The following is a 20,442-nucleotide window of genomic DNA, read 5'->3' on the forward strand; positions in this document are numbered from 1 at the left end:
TCTTTTGCTGGAGTATTTTTTAAACAGAAAAATTCAAAAATACATAAAAGTAGGATGGTATAATAAAACTGCAAGTGCCTGTTACCTTTGCTGGAGTGTATTAAATCCAATCCCAGACAGTGTGTCATTATTTCATCAGTAAATAGGGTGTATCTTTTTTTTTTTTTTTTTTTTTTTTTAAGGCTCTACAGGAGATTCTGAGGCACGTCCCTGCTTTAGGCGTATAAAAAAGGGCAGAATGTACTACTGCATACAAAGGCTCTGGGATTCAGGGGAATGGTGGTCTCCTATGGTTTAGTGGATCTGAGGCTTCATAAAAGATACTTTTTTTTTTTTTTAATGTACAGTAAAGCATACAGGTTTTTAGCATAGAAGTCCATGTGTCTTTACATATATTTGTGCTTGTGTATCAGTCCATCTGCACACATGGACACATATCTCTGTAATCCTCTCTTAGATCCAGATACAGAAGATTTCCAAAATCGTTAGAGAGTTCCTTGGCATCTCTTTCCAATTAGCAACATTCTTTGCAAAGATGCAGCTGGTGTTCTGAGTATGACATCAGAATGTAGCCTTAAACTAGGTTTTTGTTTGACTGGAAGAAGTAAGGGAAAGAGCAATCCAGGTGTTTAAAAGTAGGAAAGTGAGAATACTCTAGAAGAGGAGGACTGTAGCATGGAAGTGTTGGTGGGATGCTTGGTATTTTAATCCTGAGCTAAGGTGTTGGGCTTCCATGTGTGGGGGCAAGCAGAACTCACACTGGGCTGGAGCTGATGGCAGGAGACCAAGCAGGAACATACCCTGTGACAAGGGCCTGGACTGTGTGGGTGGTGGGGGAAATGGAAATGGGTTAAATGGAGGCCTGATTCCCAGGTAGTAGATTTGCCGGAGTAGCCTCACTGACTGATGCGGGGACAGTAAGATGGGGAAAGTGATGGGAAACAGGCCTGATTGACTGGAGGGACTTAGGCTTAGAGAAACCTGGAAGGCACACTGATTTGGAGAAGGATGTATGCCAGACGTTCAGCTTCATACTTGGTGGCAGGATATCCCATAGAGATGACTCAGGAAGAGCTTCATGTTTGGTTTGAGCATGTTTTAATGGGCTCAGTTTCCCAGATGAAAACATGCAGAAGTTATTGCATATTAGATACTGTTTGCCAAAGATTGGGACACCAAGGGAAATAACCTGTGAGGTGGAAGAAAAAATAGACCAGAAAACTAGAATTTTGGAGTTATTCCTAAATTTTATTCTAGCGGCAGTACCTTATTTTACTTTTGTTTTCTGAATGATTGCTTTGGTTTTCTGCTTCTTTCTGTGTCTGGGAAAAGAAGAGTTAATTTTAGATTCAAAACAAAAACTGGGAGAAAAGTCTGAACTAGGTAATACTTGGTACATTGTAGTTATGTTATTAAAGTTTTATCCCTGAATCATCTGTAATGCAGCCATCTTTCATGGATTCCTTGTTCCCTCCCTATAAAGAGGGCCCAGGGTTGGAGGGTGAGAAGGTGAGAAAACCCAAATGGCAGTCTGTGCATAGTTTATTAAATTAGGAATTATGAGTTGTGACTCTCGTCCTCTGCAGTGGGAATTGGATGATTTAATCTTTAAGATTTGTCTATGCAGGATGCCCAGGTGTCTCAGTTGTTAAGCATCTGCCTTTGGCTCAGGTCATGATCACAGGGTCTTGGGAACGAGTCCCACATCAGGCTCCCTGCTCAGTAGAGAGTCTGCTTCTACCTCTCCTATTCCCCCTGCTTGTGTTCCCTCTCTGGCCGTGACTCCTATCTCTGTCAAATTAATAAATAAAATCTTAAAAAAAAAAATTTGTCTACTGTAAGGAGAGTTTATTGAGTACAGAAAAACCTCTAGTTCTAAAATGTGTATCTCATTCCTTGAGCCCCCTGATGCATTGTTGTAATTTTTAAAACCCTTTTTATCTCATACTGGAGTTTATTGTACCCCTTAGAAATATCCTCATATTGCTAACCTGCCAAAAACAATAGTCATTCCCAGTAAAAATTCTTTTAGCTAGAATAAAGCAGTATTGAGTTCCATATTGGGACCTTTCCAATATTAAAAGCCAAGTTATCCAACTTGAATAAAATTCATTTTAAGCAATTTTGAAGGTTGAATTGCTACTGTCTTTTGAAAATGACAAATTATGTTTCATTTAGCAACCTTTTTGCTATGTATTTTGAAATGTTATATGGTTTTGTATGCATTTTGGTATGGATTTTTAGTGATTGCTTTAAGGGGAAAAGAAAACTTTAAGTGCAGGATACTATTAAACTTACAAAACAAATAGTTTAAAAGCATGGTGTGTTTATTTAGACTTAAAAATAACTATTTTCTAAAAATTATGATAAACCCATGTGATCTGCCCTCTTGACAGTGTTTTTAAGTATATAGCGCAGTATCACTAGCTAATACTGTCTGTGTACTGTTGTAGAGCAGATCTCTAGCCCTTTTCCATCTTGCATGACTGAAACTATATTCACTGAACCGCAGTCCCCCATTTCCCTCACCTCCCAGCCAGGCAGCCGCCATTCTGTCTTCTACTTCTGTAAGTTTGACCACTTAGAGACCTCGGATAAGTGGAATCGCGTAGTATTTGTCCCTCTTTGGCTTATTTCACTTAGCCTGTTGTCCTCAAGGCTCATCCCTGTTGGGGCATGTGGCAGCATTTCCTTTTCTTTAAAGGTGAATAATGGTTCATTTACATCCCACATTTTTATACTGTGCTATTATACTATGTTTTCTTTGTCCATTTAGTTTGTTGGTGTTATATTGTTTCATCTCTTGGCAGTTGTGACAGAACAAGTACTTCTAAAAATCTGACATTTCTAGTTTCATTTTAGTTGACTTTCGTGTCTCACATTTAGCAAGAAAGTGCTTTTTGCTTTTCCTATTACCAGCAACAGTGGAGACTAAATTTAATCAGTTTATTTTGTCCTTAGATTGATCTTTAGTACTTACCTTTAGCAGTCCTCCATGTTTGGATAAAAAGCAATTGGGTCTTTCCATATTTTCTGCTCTAAGCCTGTGTGCTTTTCTGTTGGTGAATAAAATTGCTCTTAATATGTGCAGTTGTAGGAAATGATGCAAGGCCGTGCTTTACTATGTTTTTTCTTCCTGTTTTAAAGCTTGGCTTGAGCATATTCTGATTATCCAAGGTGGGGTTTGTGTTTTCATCATCTTATGCTTAGCCCTTGTGTATTTTCATCACTAAGTTGAAATTTTGGTTACAGGAGCAAATGGAGCTTTGGATTTTAGTTATGTGACCAACTACAGGTGATCTTGAGCTTCTGGTTCCTTAGAGTGGATAGTGAGAGTGAGAGATTTTATCTAGAGCAGGAGGAAAAATAAATATGAGAGTTAACATTCTAAATGATGCCAGCCTTCTCAAACCAAAAATGACATTGTGCTATCATTCTCATCTCCACATACTCTCCTCCTTTGGCACATACTTGGTCAGAGATAAACTGAATTTTCTTTTACATTTTTCCCAGAGAACAGAATTACACTTTTGCATTTGAGTTTTACTCCTGGCTCTGAGTAGTTTATTTTTTCTGAGCGTTTTTTTTTTTCAATTTATAAAAGGGAAATAATTCTCTCAATTCCACAGGATTGTTGTTCCCCAAGTAAATGAAAACACGTAATGAAGTGGCCCAGGCAGGAGCAGCTGGCTCAGTACATAGTCGGTGCCCTGGCACGTTACCTTCCCGCTCAGCGCTGCGCGTCCTGGACAGAATGAATGAAATTATGAGTGTCCTTTCCTGAAATACTAACCCACTGATCACCCCTGCAGAGTACAGAAAATGGAATTGCTGCTACCAGAACTCAGCAAGATAGTGAAAACCATAGACCCCTGTACTTGTCAGGCAGCATGCATGTTCATGAACGTGTTCCTTTTTGTCTTCAAATATTCCAACATCACTATAAAATAATACTGATGTTCTAAAAAGTACACCAATATTACTATAAAGAAAATCATGATTGATTATCTGTCTTGATTTATAGAGCATTATTACCGTGACATTTGAAGTACGAGGAAATGCAAAGGAAGAAAGTCTGAATGTATTTATTCAGGTGAACGCAGTATTTAATTGATAATGATTTACCACGTGTTGTGTTACATGGTTGTTGCTGGCAGCAATGGTTGATCTTATTAAATATGTCACTTGATACAGAATCTTCTGTGGGAGAAGAATGTGAGGAACAAGGACGATGACTGCATGGAGGTCATACGGCTAAAGGTGCGGAGTCCGTTCTACACTTTTATACTTCGGGACAAAGGCCTTTTCCTTTCTCGACCGTTACATAAAACTGTATTTGGTTTTAAACACCAGCACTGGTCTTAGTACAAATAATCTTTACTTATTTCCTTTTTTTCTCATTTCCATTGCTGAACAGAAGCTTTGGAAATCACTGCGTAAAACGTAATTTATTTGCATAGCTTCATTTAGTGTTGCAGCTAAAACAACTCAGGCGCCTTGAAGCATCACCCCTCTTTCTCTCCTCCCAAGTGTTCCGAGCAGTTACCTGGCTGATGAGCTTGACTCACTGGAACTCTCCTTTCCTCGGCACGTGGTTTGGTTGGTTAGGGAAAACTGAATGAATGTCCTTTTTTTTTTTTCCTTTTTTTTTTTTTTAAGGGAATGGTGGGGTTGAGGGAGAAGGAGACATAGAACCTTAAGCAGGCTCTGTGCCCGCTACAATCTCATAACCCCGAGCTTGTGACCTAAGCTGAAATTAAGAGTCAGACACTTAGGGGCACCTGGATGGCTCAGAGGGTTAAGCCTCTGCCTTCCGCTCAGGTCATAATCTCAGGGTCCTGGGATTGAGTCCCACATCAGGCTCTCTGCTCAGCAGGGAGCCTGCTTGCCCCTCTCTCTGCCTGCCTGCTTGTGATCTCTCTCTCTTTCTCTCTCTGTCAAGTAAATAAATAAAATCTATTAAAAAAAAAAAAAAGAGTCGGACACTTAACCAATTGAGCCACCCAGGTGCCCCCGAACATCTTTTTGTGTTTGATTTTCCAGGTGAGCTTCATTAACAGAGAAAGCACATTAGAAATCTTGCTGTAAGGGCGCCTGGGTGGCTTTCAGTTAGGCGTTTGCCTTCGGCTTAGGTCATGATCCCAGGGTCCTGGGATGGAGCCCCGCATTGGGCTCCCAGCTCAGCGGGGCACCCGCTTGTCCCTCTGCCTCTGCCTGCTGCCCTCCTGCTTGTGCTCTCTCCCTCTGTCCAATGAATAAATAAAATCTTTTAAAAAAAAGAGAGAGATCTTGCTGCAGCTGAACCTGTGTTGCTTGGTGCATTTAGCAGACCCTGAACGGTTGTCATAAACAGAGATACAGAACATCAGAGAAGAATTCTTCCTCTGTATTTGGAAACCCATTCATGTTATTTGGCATTTCGGTATTTATGTCATGAAATGTTTTTCCTAGGGAGCAGTGCTTCTAGTTGTGTGCTTACCCAATCAGCAGTCATTTGTCTGCTGCTCTGTTTCCAGAATTGTGCATAAACATTTTGTTATTACTATTGGTTATTATCACTGTTAGTAACTAAATTTTCCTGTGAGGTTAGCTGCTGACTTCCTGGGGTCACTAGAATGACAAAGGTAGAGACAATCAAGAAACCATTCCGGTTTAGATTTCTTTACTCCCTGTGCTGCCTCTACCTGGGATCGGCTTCAGAGCACCACGTCTGACTGTTCGCAAATCATTTCCACGCGGAGGAGCTGAGCATGGTCCTGCCACTGCTGTCCTGACCGCAGCACCGTCTGCATTCCACAGTCCCACCTGGCAGATTGTGTTTCATTCTGTAACTGCTTTTATCCCCTGCTTCTGAAGGGGGGGTGGGGACTACAAAGCAGCCCTTGGGGCACGTATACTAGTGCTGCCCCCAACACCTGCACACACGGTTCAGTGGCTCTTCCTGCGCCATCCCAGCGTGGATTTTGTCCTTAGGTGTGTAACAGTTTTTTTGCAGTTGTTTGTCCTTTTGGTTCTTCCCTTCCCCTTCGTCTCATCACAACAACACTGTGAGAACTGGGGCAACACAGCTTTCACCTTCACAAATGTCCTCCTTTTCTGGCTACAAAAATGTTAGTTTGATAATGATGAACATGTTTAAAATGTTCCCTCAGGGAGGCACCTGGGTGGCTCAGTCAGTTATGTGTCTGCCTTTGGCTCAGGTCATGATCCCAGGAGATCTCAGAGTGCTGGAATGGAGCCCCACTCTCTGCTCAGCCGGGAGCCTGCTTTTCCCTTGCCCTCTGCCTGCCATCCTCACCACCTGCCCCTTCCCACCGAGCTTGTGCTCTCTCTCTGTTAAATAAATAAATAAAATCTTTAAGATAAAATGAAATCTTCACTCAGCAGCTAGCACTTCAAAGTCTTTAAACAAGTAACAGAAAATTGATGTTTAGATAATTCTTTCCAAGGAGTTTATATGTATTAAAATGAAATTTAAAAAGCAGAAATCAAATCATATTATACACCTTAAACTAATAAAGTTCTGTATGTCAATTTTATTAGTAAAACTAGAAAATAAAAAGCAGAAAACAGAAGTAGTCAAAGGAAAACAGGAAGAACATACACCTAAAATACACAAATACACCAAAAAAACACAAAGCTTTTATGGCAAGAGTGACAATGAGTGGTGTGTTTCTTACTGTTCTGCAATACATGTATTAACTTTATAATAAGTATAACAAACATTATTTCAGAGAAATTATTTCATGCCCAGAGGGACCAGTTTATCATTTCTATAAGTCAATAAAAAACGAACTTAATCCAGACAGTGTTTCCTTTCCTTTAGTCCATCATTCCCTGCACCATTCATTGCAGCCCCGTCAGAATTAGCGCCCAAGTCTTTTAGCTCCTCATATTTTCCCACTAAAACTATGGAACAGGTGTAAAATCCTTGAAGTAGAAACATCAGTAGAATTTGATGCATGTTTTGTCATTTGGTTGTTTAAATTTTGTGTTGTCATAGCACTGAAAGCATATCCCAGTACATATATTAATTTTATTGTTCGAGGGATTATTTTACAAAACATTGTGCACATAAACTTTTTTTAAAAAAATTGGAGGCTATGGGGCACCTGGGTGGCTCAGTCATTAAGCCTCTGCCTTTGCTCAGATCATGATCTCAGGGTCCTAGGATCAAGCCCCACATCAGGCTCCCTACTCAGCGGGAAGCCTGCTCCTCCCTCTCCCACTCCTGCTGCTTGTGTTCCCTCTCTCACTGTGTCTTTCTCTGTTAAATAAATAAAATCTTTTTAAAAAATTGGAGGCTTTAGAAAGCTATTTCTAGAATGTACAGATAACTGGATTTAAGTAATTTTTAACAGCATCTTCTTTATGGGTGTGTATTTAAAATGAAATAAGAACAATTCATTAAGATTGATGCACAGCTTCTGCTTTAAATTCGAACTGCGGCTGATTGAACCATCTCATCTGAGCAGGGGTTGGTGTCGATCAAAGACAAACCAAAACAGGTGATTGTCCAGGGTGTCCACGAACTCTACGATCTGGAGGAGACACCACTGAGCTGGAACGATGACACCGAGAGAACAAATCGACTGGTTTTTATCGGTAAGTGACAGTTAAATTTCTAAAATATATATTTGAAAGTGATAAAATAATGCTACTTAACCAGTATTAACGAATCTCAATACTTTTTGTCAGCCTAAGCTTGTGGTTAATGTATTTGTCTTCATGACGTGATAACATTCAGAACTTGTTAGGCATTCTATTCCCCTTCACATGTAGAAAAGTAATTAAAATGCCAATTTGATTTTGAGGGAAATAGAAATAGGTAGTTAACAGAGGGGATCACTGATTACTTAGTTTTTGTAAATTTCTTAAGATTATCAAGTTAATGATTTAGAATTGGTAGGCAAACTCATTTTAATAAGTATCATATAATTACATCATACTTTATTCTGTTTGCAGGCAGGAATTTAGATAAGGAGATCCTCAGACAACTATTTATAGCTACTGTGATGGAAACAGAAAAACGGTGGACAACACGTTTCAAAGAAGATCAAGTTTGTCCATAACAGTAAAAGCATTTCTTACCAGAGGGACTGGGTGACCAATCGGGAGTAAGTTTCCTACTGGGTGTATTTCAAGCATCTGTTCTTTGCATTACTTATGTCGTGAATTCCAGTGTACTTTAAAATAGTGTTTATTTTATGGAACACATAAAATGTAGTAAATAAATACTTAAAACATACAATAAAATACAATGTTCTCTGAAGTATTTGTTTTTTGTTTTGTTTTTTTGAGAGCGAGTGCGTGAGAGGTATGTGTGGGGGGAGGGGCAGAAGGAGAGGGAGAGAAAGAATCGTAAGCAGGCTCTCCGCTTAGCATGGAGCCCGACATGAAGCTTGATCCTAGGACCCTGACATCATGACCGGAGCTGAGATCATGAGTGGAGCCAAAGTCAAGAGTTGGGCACTACCTGGGTCGTCTGGGTGGCTCAGTGGGTTAAACCTCTGTCTTCAGCTCGCGTCATGATCTCAGAGTCCTGGGATCGAGCCCCACATCGGGCTTTCTGCTCAGCAGGGAGCCTGCTTCCCCCTCTCTCTGCCTGCCTCTGCCTACTTGTGATCTGTCTGTGAAATAAATAAAATCTTAAAAAAAAAAAAGAGTTGGGCACTACCAGCTGAGCCACCCAGGTTTTGTTTGTTTGTTTGTTTTTAATAGACGGTTCACAAAAGTACCTGTCAGAATTGGCTTTGAAATTTTCATATGTTGAACTTTTTACCCGTGGAAGTTATTTATAATCCTAATGATAAAACTTACTTTCATGTTGTCTTTTTCCCTTAGAACTGCACTGACTGCACAGATACAATTTTATTGTTATGAACAAAAATTATTTAAAAACAGTATCACCATTTTTATTAAATGGAAGTCTCTTGCAGCTAGAGACTTATGAGTGGAAGAAATCTGAGTCAAAAAATTAAAACCATCTCTTAGTCAATTCTAAGCTTTCCTGTAGAGTAATGGAACTTCCATTTACTTCATAATATATTTAGATGATTCCAATTTTAGAGCTTTTAATTTTTTTTTAAAGATTTTATTTATTTATTACAGAGATCACAAGCAGGCAGAGGCAGACAGAGAGAGAGGAAGGGAAGCAGGCCCCCCGCTGAGCAGAGAGCCCGACTCGGGACTCGATCCCAGGACCCTGAGACCATGACCCGAGCTGAAGGCAGCAGCCTAACCCGCTGAGCCACCCAGGCGCCCCTAGTGCTTTTAATTTTAAGTAGAATTTACTACTGCTATTAAATTCATCATGATTTCTTTGAACTTCTTTAATTTTCAATATAAGCAAAAAAGTAACAAGGTGCAAAACTTCAGACATAACTGGCAGACAATGTAGGAAATTTAACCATCTTTATATTAGTGGTTGATGTGTAAATGTACAGTGGCTTACTTATCTCCTATTCCTACTAAAGGCCAGGTCTGCATAACTATTCAGATTGTAAGAGAAAAGCATTAGATGGAATTTAAAGAAGAGCTTTCCCAAACTAATGACAAGGTATCAGAAGGCTATCAAAATACCTTTTGGAATTTTGTTTTCCCAGAATTTTATTTTATTTTATTTCTTGAACAATTTTGTTTATTTGACAGACAGAAATCACAAGTAGGCAGAGAGGCAGGCAGAGACAGATTGGGGGAAGCAAGCTCCCCGCTGAGCAGAGAGCCCAACTCGGGACTTGATCCCAGGACCCTGGGACCATGACCTGAGTTGAAGGCAGAGGCTTTAACCCACTGAGTCACCCAGGAGCACCCCCCCTTTTTTCCCCAGAATTTTAAATAGAAGAGTTACATCTCTGTGTCTTGAATGATTCTAGTGTTTGGAGGCAGGCTTATTGACTAGCCTATCTGTCTCTCAGGGCACCTGGCTGGCTTAGTTAAATGTCTGCCTTCGACTCAGGTCATGATTGCAGGGACCTGGGATCAAGCCCTACATCAGGCTCCCTGCTCAGCGGAGCCTGCTTCTCCCTCTCCTGCTCCTTCTGCCCTCCCCCCCACCCCCCGCCCATGCTCTCTCTCAATGTATAAATATAATCTTTAAAAAAAAAAAAAAAAGACTCTCTCCTCGCCTACATTCTGTCTCTTTTTATTTTTTATTTTTATTTTTTTTTAAGATATTATTTATTTATTTGACAGAGAGATCACAAGTAGACGGAGAGGCAGGCAGAGAGAGAGAGAGGGAAGCAGGCTCCCTGCTGAGCAGAGAGCCCGATGCGGGACCCGATCCCAGGACCCTATCCCAGGACCCTGAGATCATGACCTGAGCCGAAGGCAGCGGCCCAACCCACTGAGCCACCCAGGCGCCCCTCTGTCTCTTTTTAAATAAAAGTTCTCTGTATTTATCCATTTGCCTTCTGAATCCATTCTCTTAAATCCGTGGTTGAGAGAGTAAGCTTACTTGGTGGTGGTAGATTGCCCAATAGAAACTCATTTGATTTTTGTGTCTGATCTGGGCTGTGATTCCACTTCTTTTCCTTCTTGGCTGTGTAATCTTTGGCAGACTATTTTCTCAAGATTGGTTTCCATATTTATAAAGTGGACGGTGATGATATCAATCATTCAGTGTTTTTGTGGGGATCGAATAGGTTTCTTTTTTTTTTTCATTATTTTTTTTATTTAAATTTTTTATTTTTTATAAACATATATTTTTATCCCCAGGGGTACAGGTCTGTGAATCACCAGGTTTACACACTTCACTCACCAAAGCACATACCCTCCCCAATGTCCATAATCCCACCCCCTTCTCCCAAACCCCCTCCCCCAGCAACCCTCAGTTTGTTTTGTGAGATTAAGAGTCACTTATTGTTTGTCTTTGAATAGGTTTCTAATGCACCCAACGCAGCTCCTGGCACACAGCAGAACCTGGATAAATTTTTTCTTCTTCCTAACAACTTAAATTGATTTATTTTATAGTTAATGTTGACACAATAATACCCCATAATGTTCTTTGACAAACAATTAGTATCTTGATTCATCTGTTCTAGAAATATGAGAGGGCGCTTACCTTAATTGTCCTGTTGCAGGAGAAGTGTTTGAAGTAATATCAATCAATACTCTTAAAAGTCTGTCTTTATCAAACTCACAAATACTTGTTTTTTCTTTAAAAAGTATTAATCTCTAAATATTTTTTATCACACAAGTATTTATATTGTAAAAAATGCAAGCGTTGCAGATGAAGTCAGCCTCCCCTGACCTTTCTCCTTCTGTCACTGTCACTCTTTGGAGGTAAGCGAAGTTGTCAGCTTCCTGTCTGCCCTTTTCCATATTTCTTTTCGCTCGCACACATGGCTTGCGTTGTTGCCTAAAGTGAATTGTTTTTCAGTGATTAGAACGTAATTGATGCTGCTTCCTCAGGATATTTAGAAGCTTGTTATAAATATCCTTAAGGGAAGGTTTTATTTTTATGTGTGTGTTTTAAATAAAATAATTGTATATTGTAATACAACTTGCTTTTAAAATTTTATTTATTTATTTAAGAGAGAGGGAGAGAGAGTGCACCTGGTGCGGGGGTGTTGCAGGGGAGCAGAGGGACAAGCGGACTCCAAGCTCAGCACGGAGTCAATGTGACACCAATCCTACCACCCGGAGATCATGACCTGAGTCCAAATCAAGAGCTGGCCATGCAACATGCTTTTTTCTTTTTTTTCTTTTTTTTTTAAACTCAACTATTAGTCTTAGATCTTTCCATGGTCATATTGCTGCATAGAAGTTCATAGCATAGCATAGACTACATTCATTTAAAAAATCATTTATTGAGAGCTTCCAGTCTGCCCCTGCGTGAGCACTGGACTGAAGCTGCACAGGATGGGTAAGGGTCAGGATCTTACTGTGTACATTTTGGTGGAGGGACATAAATTAGAAAATTCAAGGGAAATAAGAAAGCTGATAAAAGTACTGGGTGGGCCGGAGAAGCGTCCCTGAGGAGAGGTGGTGTCTACGTTGAGAATGGAGCTGAAAGGTCATGCACTGGAGTAGGGAAGAGAAGCAGCTTCCGCAGAGAGGGAGCAAGCAGTAGAACAAGGCTTTTAAGTGGAGCCCGCACAGTGCCAGGCAAGAGCAGGGAGGAGGCCGGGGCGGCAGAGGATAGAAAACCAGGGTATGGAGAGGGACTGGGGCTGTGTGCTGGGGCCAGGCTGGCTGCTCCTCCAGCCTCGGAGCAGACCACGTGTGGTTTATGCTGAATGCCTAGGGTTTTAGCTGGGGTCCTAATGTGGTTTGTGATCCCTGGGGCAGATGAACCAGTCCTTTGCTATCTTTGGAACTGCAAACAGTGCTGCTGTGACCAGCCTCCTGCAACAGCATCTCTGTTCTCATGCGACAGTGTTTCTCTAGAATGGAGAGGTACGGGTGGAATCACTGGCCTCGGGCATGTGCACATGTGAAATGTTTAATAGAGCTGATAAACTGCTCCTCCAAATGGCTGTAACTTTATACAGGAGAGTATGAAAGTACCCATTTTTCCAAACCTGGTTAACACACTCGAACCTTCTCAGGTCTGTGTGGAATGGCGTCTCACTGTTTTAATTAATTAATTAATTGATTAAACATTTTATTTATCTGACAGTGTGCATGCACGTGAGGGGGGAGGAGGAGAGGGAGAGGGAGAGGCAGACTCCTCCCTGAGCAGGGAGACCAAGACAGGACTCGATCCCAGGACCCCAGCATCATGACCTGAGCCCAGGCAGATGCTTAACCGACTAACCCACCCAGGCGCCACTTCACTGTTTTAAGTTTTGCACTGTATTTTTATGTTGCTTATATGCCCTTTTAAAGATGTGTTGTTCTGGTCTTTCTTCTTATTTTTCCCCAAATGAAATATTTCCCCATGATCATAATTGTTATTGGTTTAACCTACACTTCAGAGGACTTGGGAACTTGCCCTAAATATCCTGGAAAGAATAATTTTTTTAATAATGCAAATCACTGAATAATGTGGGCTGTTATTCTGCTAGCTTTAGAAAATTTGAAGGGTATTGGTGAGGAGGGTCAAGGTTTAGGCATAATCCATCTAAAACTCTCTTGTTTACCAAGTAATATAGGATAGATTACTAAATCTCTCTGAGCCTTTGCCTCCTTATTTCGTAAGATGGAGATAAAATGCAAATCTCTCTCCATTGTTCTAGGGGTGAAATTTAAAGCACCCTCAATACAGAGTCTCAGTAAATGCAAATTCTCTTTTTATAGCAAGATTTGATTTTTTAAAAATTCAAACTTTCTGAATACCTTCCTAAATAGCAGAAGTTCTTTTCTAGGCTTTTCCCAGCTTTTAGTGTAAGGGGCTTGAACATTGGTTCTGAGTGCAAGAAAGCTGTAGGAAGAGGTCAGCACAGGGTGTGAGGGAAGACCAGGTGACTGAAAGGGTCTATAATTATGACATTTGAAGGAAGTTATCCACAAAATAACGCTAAGAAGCTTTTAAGCACTTAGGAGGTTGGTTGCTTGCTAAATTGATTAATAGTCTCCTTTAGATTTACTAGTGTAGGTGGGAAAACTATTTTTAGATTGCTTTGAAAAGACTATTCCAGTGTTAGAAATGCCATACATTGTGGAAGTGAAAGAAGTTGTTGAAAGAAGTAAATTCTGCCTTCATGGACTAGCAACTTGCCCTACCTACTTCTATGAGAAACAAAGATACGCTAGATTTTTTCCCCAATTAGTCTTAATATGAGAATCGACTTTAACCATTGATGACTACATTGCATATAATTTTCAGAGTGAAATGGAGAGAAATCAAACGTCATCATCCTTTTTGTAGATTAGTTTAGAACGTTTGGTTTTTCACACTGAGATGGCATTTTGTGAGCTCGATAAGTTTGTTCAGAAAAAAAAACTATTGTTAGGAAAGAAGTAATCACCAATTATTACAGAGTGCCCACCGTGCACTAGGCCACATGTTAAATATTGCAGGGGCTGCAAAGGAAGTTTTCTGATTCTTTTTTTTTTTTTTTTAAAGATTTTATTTATTTATTTGACAGAGAAAACAAGTAGGCAGAGAAGCAGGCAGAGAGAGAGAGGAGGAAGCAGGCTCTCCGCTGAGCAGAGAGCCGGATGTGGGGCTTGATCCCAGGACCCTGGGATCATGACCCAAGCCAAAGGCAGAGGCTTTAACCCACTGAGCCACCCAGGCGCCCTGAAGTTTTCTGATTCTTATGGCAATACTGAAACTGAAAGAATGGGACAGTAAGAGTTCCTTTCCTGCTTCTCTTTTTTTCCTTAGAGTGACTTGGCATAATGGTATCTTTCCAAAACACTCAGTCTTCATTGATAAATCTCTTTGTTTTTACACTGACATATTTTGTTTAACGGTTTTGTTTAGTTACAATTCATGTACAGTAAACTTCACCTTTTTGAAATGTACAGTTCATGGTTTTAGTATATCCACAGGTAGTGGCAAGATTCCAGAACATTTGCATCTCTCTCCAAAGAAACTGTCCATCAGCAGTTACCCTCGCTTCCCCTGCTCCAAGCCCCCAGCAACCACTGGTCTACCTTCTGGGTCTATAACTGGTGTATTCCGGACTCCTTTCACATACCATAATGTTTTCGAGATTCCCCCTTGTTGTAGCACGTATTGGTGATTTATTTTTATTGCTGAACAAAAAGTCTGTACCACATTTTATTTATCCACTCATCAGCTGATGGGCATTTGAGTTTCCTTCTGGCCATTAGGCCTTTTCCCCCATATTTAATTTTTTAAACTAATAGAATGTAATTTTCAGAACAGTTTTAGGTTTACAGGAAAATTGAGCAGATAGTACAAGATAGAGATACAGATAGTAGATGTTCCCATATCCCCTCCCCAGTCAGTGAATGTCTTACAATAGTATGGCACATTTGTTATAATTAGTGAACCAATATTGATACATTATTATTAATCAAAGTCCATAGTTATTCAAGTATCCTTGGGTTGTTTTGTGGGGGTTTTTTTGAAGGTTTTATTTATTGAATAAAATGAGTGAGAGAGGGAACACAAGCAGGGGGAGTGGGAGAGGGAGAAGCAGGCTTCCCACTGCGCAGGGATCCCAATGGGGGCTCAGTCCCAGGACCCTGCAATCATGACCTGAGCTGAAGGCAGGTGCTTAATGACTGAGCCACCCCAGCGCCCCCAAACAGCCTTAGTTTTTACCTAGTCTCCTTTTTCTGTCCCAGGATGTCATCCAAGGTGTTAGTTGTCATGTCTCTGTAGACTCCTCTTGGCTGTGACTGTTTCTTAGACTTTCCTTGTTTTGGTGACCTTGATAGTTTTGAGTATGGTCTTTTTTTTTTTTTTAGATTTTTATCTATTTGAGAGAGAGAGCAGGTGCGCGCCTGTCCACACAAGCTGGGGGAGGGGCTGGGGGAGAGGGAGGAGCAGGCTCCCCAGAGAGCCACCCAGGCGCCTGAGGATGGTTTTGATTAGGTACATAAAATGCTCCTCTCTTGGAACTTGTCTGTTTTTCTCCTGACTTCATGGGTTTTGGGGAGCGAGATCACAGAGTGCTATTTTTATCACATACCAAGGGTATATACTATTCACATGGTTTATGACTACTTATGTTAACATTTATCCCCTCCCCCCTCCCCATGACCCAGCTGAAGTGTTTGTCAGGCTTCTTCACTTGTAAGATTATTCATCGGCTCCCCTTGCCCCCACACTGTAGTCTGGAAGGAAGCCACTCAGCGTGCCCACCACGGTAAAGGAGTAAGTGTATGCCACCTCCTCAAGGGTGCAGTATCTATGTTATTGGGAATTCTTCTGCATGGGAGACTTCCTTCTTTTCCCTCATTTATTTTTGGGGGTCTTGTTTTGTTTTAAAGCAAGCCTTATGCCCAGTGTGTGGCTTGAACTCAGGACCCTGAAATCAGGAGTCACATGCTTTACTGACTGAGCCAGCCAGGTGCCCCTCCCTACCCCCATTTATTAATTTACTTGATTGTTAATTTTTATCAGTATGGATGCTTGAATATTTACTTTATACTTTGGGTTGTAACCTAATCTTTCCTCAAATTGTTCCACCCCAACCAGAGTGGTTGGGGGTGGGGGTGGGAGGGGGGCTCTTTCATTTGTCCTCTTGACCCTCTCTGACTAACCTCCCAAGAATGGAGGTTGTTTCAGTTGTTTTGTTTTTGCATGACTTTCCTTTTCTTCTTTCATTTTTAAATCACCCAAATCCCCATAGAAGTTGACTCTAGGAAAACCAACAATACTCCCTTTCCAGGTCGTCCGGATTCCTCTGCTCCGGGCAGAAAGGTCCTTTACCTGCAGGGGGTTGAAGGGAAGGCAGCTGGGCGCCTGAGTTTGAATAAGACACCTGTTGCAGCCCTCCTGGAGCTTAGTTTAGTAGATCACACAAGTAATAATTGGTGACTCTGGGATTCAAACACAAATCGGTTAGGCTCAAAAGTTCTGTCATTTGTCCTTCTTCAACCTACATCTGACTAAGAAGCCTAAGAAGGTGAGAACCTCAGGAGTAATGGATAAGCTTTTAAAAGACAGGAGAGAATTTTATCCTGAAAGGACTAGCTAGTTTGAGCTTTTTTTTTTTTTTTTTTTGAGCTGTTTTGTTTTATTTTGTTGTTATATTTTGCCCTTGTAGCTGGCTTCTGATTTTTTCCTGAAAATTCATTAGCATGAATCCAGGGTAGAAGTTTCATTCTGTGACAATCAATGCCATAATACAACGTTTTCCTGCTGCATTTTTCTTAGATCCCTTCTCAAATTCTTTTCACTAGTGGGTGGGTATTAAATTATGAATATATACTGTTGTTCAGCATTTCAGCATAAGATCCCCTTATATAAGACACAATATATTCCACTGCACTGCTGCTGTCGTCTCTGAGCAGATTGGAATAAAGCCCATCTAAAAATCCTCTTCAAGGACGTCAAGTGAGTTCATCGGCTTCTCCGCCGGGTCGCTCCTCCAGTGTAGGGAATGCAACCTAGTCATTCGATAAAGTGCTGAAACTGCAGCTCTTCCTTTGCCTTATTTAAGTTTCAACTTTAGTACTGACTCTCACACTGGTGTATCCCTTGGTGTTTTGAGGCTATTTTTCAGAAAACAGGATTTTTCACACTGGCTCTCTACTAGTTAGTCTGTGGCAAAATCAGTCGTTGGTCATGGCCATTTTTTTTTTAAGATTTTATTTATTTATTTGACAGAGATCACAAGTAGGCACAGAGGCAGGCAGAGGAGAGGAGGAAGCAAGCTCCCTGCTGAGCAGAGAGCCAGATGTGGGGCTTGATCCCAGGACCCTGAGATAATGACCTGAGCGAAGGCAGAGGCTTTAACCCACTGGGCCACCCAGGCACCCCGGTCATGGCCATTAAAAAAAAAATAATAATAATAATCAGTGATCACTTGTTTCATGAAACCCAATTTAGTTACAGAAATCGATCTATCCAAGATCATGACATGAAATGTATTTCATGCTGCGGTTCAGTGTTCAAAGAAGTTCGAGAATCAGTGATGCAAGGGGACTTCTCTTTAGCTCTCCTGCTTTCTTTCCACCCTGAACTTCCATAACTTAATGCCAAGGACATTTCAGCCTTTTCTGGAAAGCTGAGCCGGGAAGAACATTTTGTGGAGCTAAGGTGCGGAGTAGAAGGGAACATGCAAGCTTTCCTCACACCCCCCTGAGCTCACGGATGTACTTATTAGGACATTAAGAATGTTTCAGTGCATCATTGTGGATGAGGACCCATGAAAATGGGTGAATCACCAGCTATGAAACACGAAAACATACTTTTACTGTTACACATTGTTTTACAGTCAAGCACCAGACACTTACTGTCCCCCCACCATTTCTGTCCTCCAGGGGAGAGGCCTGAGTGGAAGTAGCCCTAGATTGTTGGGTACCATACTTTCCTGCCTCTTCTTTATGTGCACGTTTCCGAAGGGCTTTAACAAGCACATCTTTGCTGGCGGGTGGGTGTAAGAAGGAGGAGGCTGAAGGTTCTTGCCCTGTCGGGTAACGTGCAGAGGACCCTCATCATTGGACTGCGTCGGGAGGGAGTGGAAGCTCTCAGAGGTAGGGGAAGAAGGGGTATAAAGGAGAGGGGGGAGCCAACCACACAGGGACTCCAAGAAGCCTTAATAAAAGGCAAAGTTGCATCTTTGCTGGACGGTGTTGGAAACGAGGAGAAACCAACAGAAAAGGACACCACCAAAAGGGCAACGGCAAAGGTTTCTGCTTTTTGGAACATTCTTAACCCAGAGCTCCAGGCCAGTCCCCCACGAGCCAGGTGAGCCGCCGCCACCTCCCCGGCGTCTGCGGGACCTGCTCCTCCATGAACTTGCCAAAACCGGAGCGCCTGCGCCCCGCACCGCAGCGCAGCCTCCCAAGCTCCGACGGGGAAGACGGTGAGATCGACATCTTGGGAGAGGAGGAAGATGAAGACGAGGAGGAGGAAGAGGAAGACGGAGAGACGGAGGAGAGCCAGCGGCTCCTAGAGGAGCTGCAACCGCCGGGGACGCAGGAGGCGCGGCGGGGTGCGGGCGCGCTTCCCCGAGAGCCCCCCGAGAGCGGCGGCGCCCCGAGCGACTCCTCCAAGTTCGGCGCCAAGTTCAGGGCATCGAGCGGCCCTGCGGCGGCCTCTGGGGACGGCCCGCAGCCGGCGAAGCCCCCCTACTCGTACATCGCGCTCATCACCATGGCCATCCTGCAGAGCCCGCACAAGCGCCTCACGCTCAGCGGCATCTGCGCCTTCATCAGCGGCCGCTTCCCCTACTACCGCCGCAAGTTCCCCGCCTGGCAGAACAGCATCCGCCACAACCTCTCGCTCAACGACTGCTTCGTCAAGATCCCCCGCGAGCCCGGCCACCCCGGCAAGGGCAACTACTGGAGCCTGGACCCCGCCTCCCAGGACATGTTTGACAACGGCAGCTTCCTCCGCCGCAGGAAGCGCTTCAAGCGCCACCACCCGCCCCCGGGAGTCCACCTGCACCACCCCTTGGCCCTGCCCGCCGCGCCCGCCGCCCTGCACGGCCCTTACCCGGGCCTGCTGCTCGGGGCGCCCGCCCCGCCGCAGCCAGTCCCCGGGCCCTACCCCGTCGCCGCCGCCGCCGCGAGCCGCCCGTGCGCGCTCCTGCACCCTCACCCGCTTCGCTACCTGCTGCTGTCGGCCCCGGCCCGCGCCGAGACGCCCAAGAAAGCGCAAGGCGCCGACCTGGCCAACCCAGGCGCGCTCTCTGCCCTGCAGCCCTCTCTGCGCTCGCAGCCTCGGGAGGAGGAAAAGGCGCCGGCGGCGCGTCTGGGAGACGGATGCTCACCCTTCAGTATCGAGAGTCTCATGCACGGGGTCCGGGGAGGGGGCACCAGGGCCACGCAGAGTCCGCCCCCGACCCCGTGGGGCTACTGCCATCTGCTGCAGCGCCCGTCGTGCCTGTGGCACCACCGGGCCGCTAACCCCTTGCTGCACGTGTCCGCTGCGGCCGCCGCGGCCGCTGCCCGAACGATTTTAGGGCAACAGCAGCCGCTGCCGCAGCCCCAGCAGCAGGAATGCACCCGCGGCTGCACTCCCAGCGAGGGCGCTCCGCTGGGCCAACACCTGTCCGCCCCCGCGGCGCTGCTGGGGTGTCAGCCTGGAGCAGAAGGCTCTCGGCTGACCACGGTGGCCAGCCTTTCCGGCAGAGAGGGTATCTTGCCAGCTTTTTGAGTAGCATCCACACTTTGTCCTGGCGCTGACTCCGCCGGGCGCACCTGCAGCCAAGGCATAGCGCAGAGCGAAGAGGGGTCCCGCTCTTTTGGTCTTCGGCTCTCATCCTCACCACCCTGCAAGGCAGGGACAACGCGGATGCATCTGAATCCCACAGCCAAACAACCACTAACTGAACCATACAGTTAGGGTCGCTGCAAAGTATGTACAAAGCTCAAGTTGGATGCTGTTCAGACAACCGGGACATAAACTTCGGCCGGAGGCAACACTTGCCCTTTCTTTTCCAGCCTTCAGTTGTGGCTTCCGGGGCTCTTCCGGTTACACATTTCCAGAGGAAGTTCGAACGTGAGTGGGACATTTTGTTCTGGTAAAAAAAGAAAGAAAGAAAAAGAAAATATAAATGTCCAATGCACAACTTGTTTCCCCTTGTTCACTCCCTAGAAATGGTAAATACCACCAATGCAAAATACTTATGTTCTTTATGAAATGGATGTGTAACATGGAATTTTAATTTTGACACATTTGTTTCTGCTCTGTGTGTCTGATGTGCCACCTTCTGCGGAAAGATGTTAAAATCAAAAGCTAGCTATATAGACTAAATAAAATGAGAAATCATTACACTACGTCGTTTATTTCATATTATGTCTCAAAAATTGCTTTCCAGATGGAACTTCTTTCAAAACTTAGTTCTTGGGGCGCCTGGGGGGCTCAGTCAGTTAAGCATCTGCCTTCTGCTGGGGTCATGATCT

General features: G+C 43.4%; 2 protein-coding genes across 9 annotated transcripts in view; both read left to right on the forward strand.

The window, feature by feature from the left end:
- Positions 1–8,272, forward strand: part of LOC309846978 (zinc-regulated GTPase metalloprotein activator 1A) — a 55,478-nt gene extending 47,206 nt beyond the window's left edge. For all 8 annotated transcript variants that reach the window (XM_082696664.1, XM_082696665.1, XM_082696667.1 and 5 more), the window contains 4 exons: positions 4,025–4,093; positions 4,195–4,260; positions 7,476–7,605; positions 7,966–8,272. In XM_082696664.1, coding sequence (XP_082552790.1) covers positions 4,025–4,093; positions 4,195–4,260; positions 7,476–7,605; positions 7,966–8,072 — 372 coding nt within the window. In that variant the 3' untranslated portion in view covers positions 8,073–8,272. The remainder of the gene's footprint in view (positions 1–4,024; positions 4,094–4,194; positions 4,261–7,475; positions 7,606–7,965) is intronic.
- Positions 8,273–18,325: 10,053 nt separating this feature from the next.
- On the forward strand, positions 18,326–20,050 carry LOC309846976 (forkhead box protein D4-like 1; the record flags this gene model as incomplete). The annotated part of the gene is made up of 1 exon (XM_082696661.1): positions 18,326–20,050. The coding sequence occupies one exon, from the start codon at positions 18,326–18,328 to the stop codon at positions 19,691–19,693; it is 1,368 nt and encodes a 455-aa protein (XP_082552787.1). The 3' UTR covers positions 19,694–20,050.
- Between the last annotated feature and the right edge of the window lie 392 nt (positions 20,051–20,442).

The sequence above is a fragment of the Mustela nivalis genome (genome assembly GCF_964662115.1).
Source record: "Mustela nivalis genome assembly, chromosome: 13".
Taxonomy (NCBI): Eukaryota; Metazoa; Chordata; class Mammalia; order Carnivora; family Mustelidae; genus Mustela; species Mustela nivalis.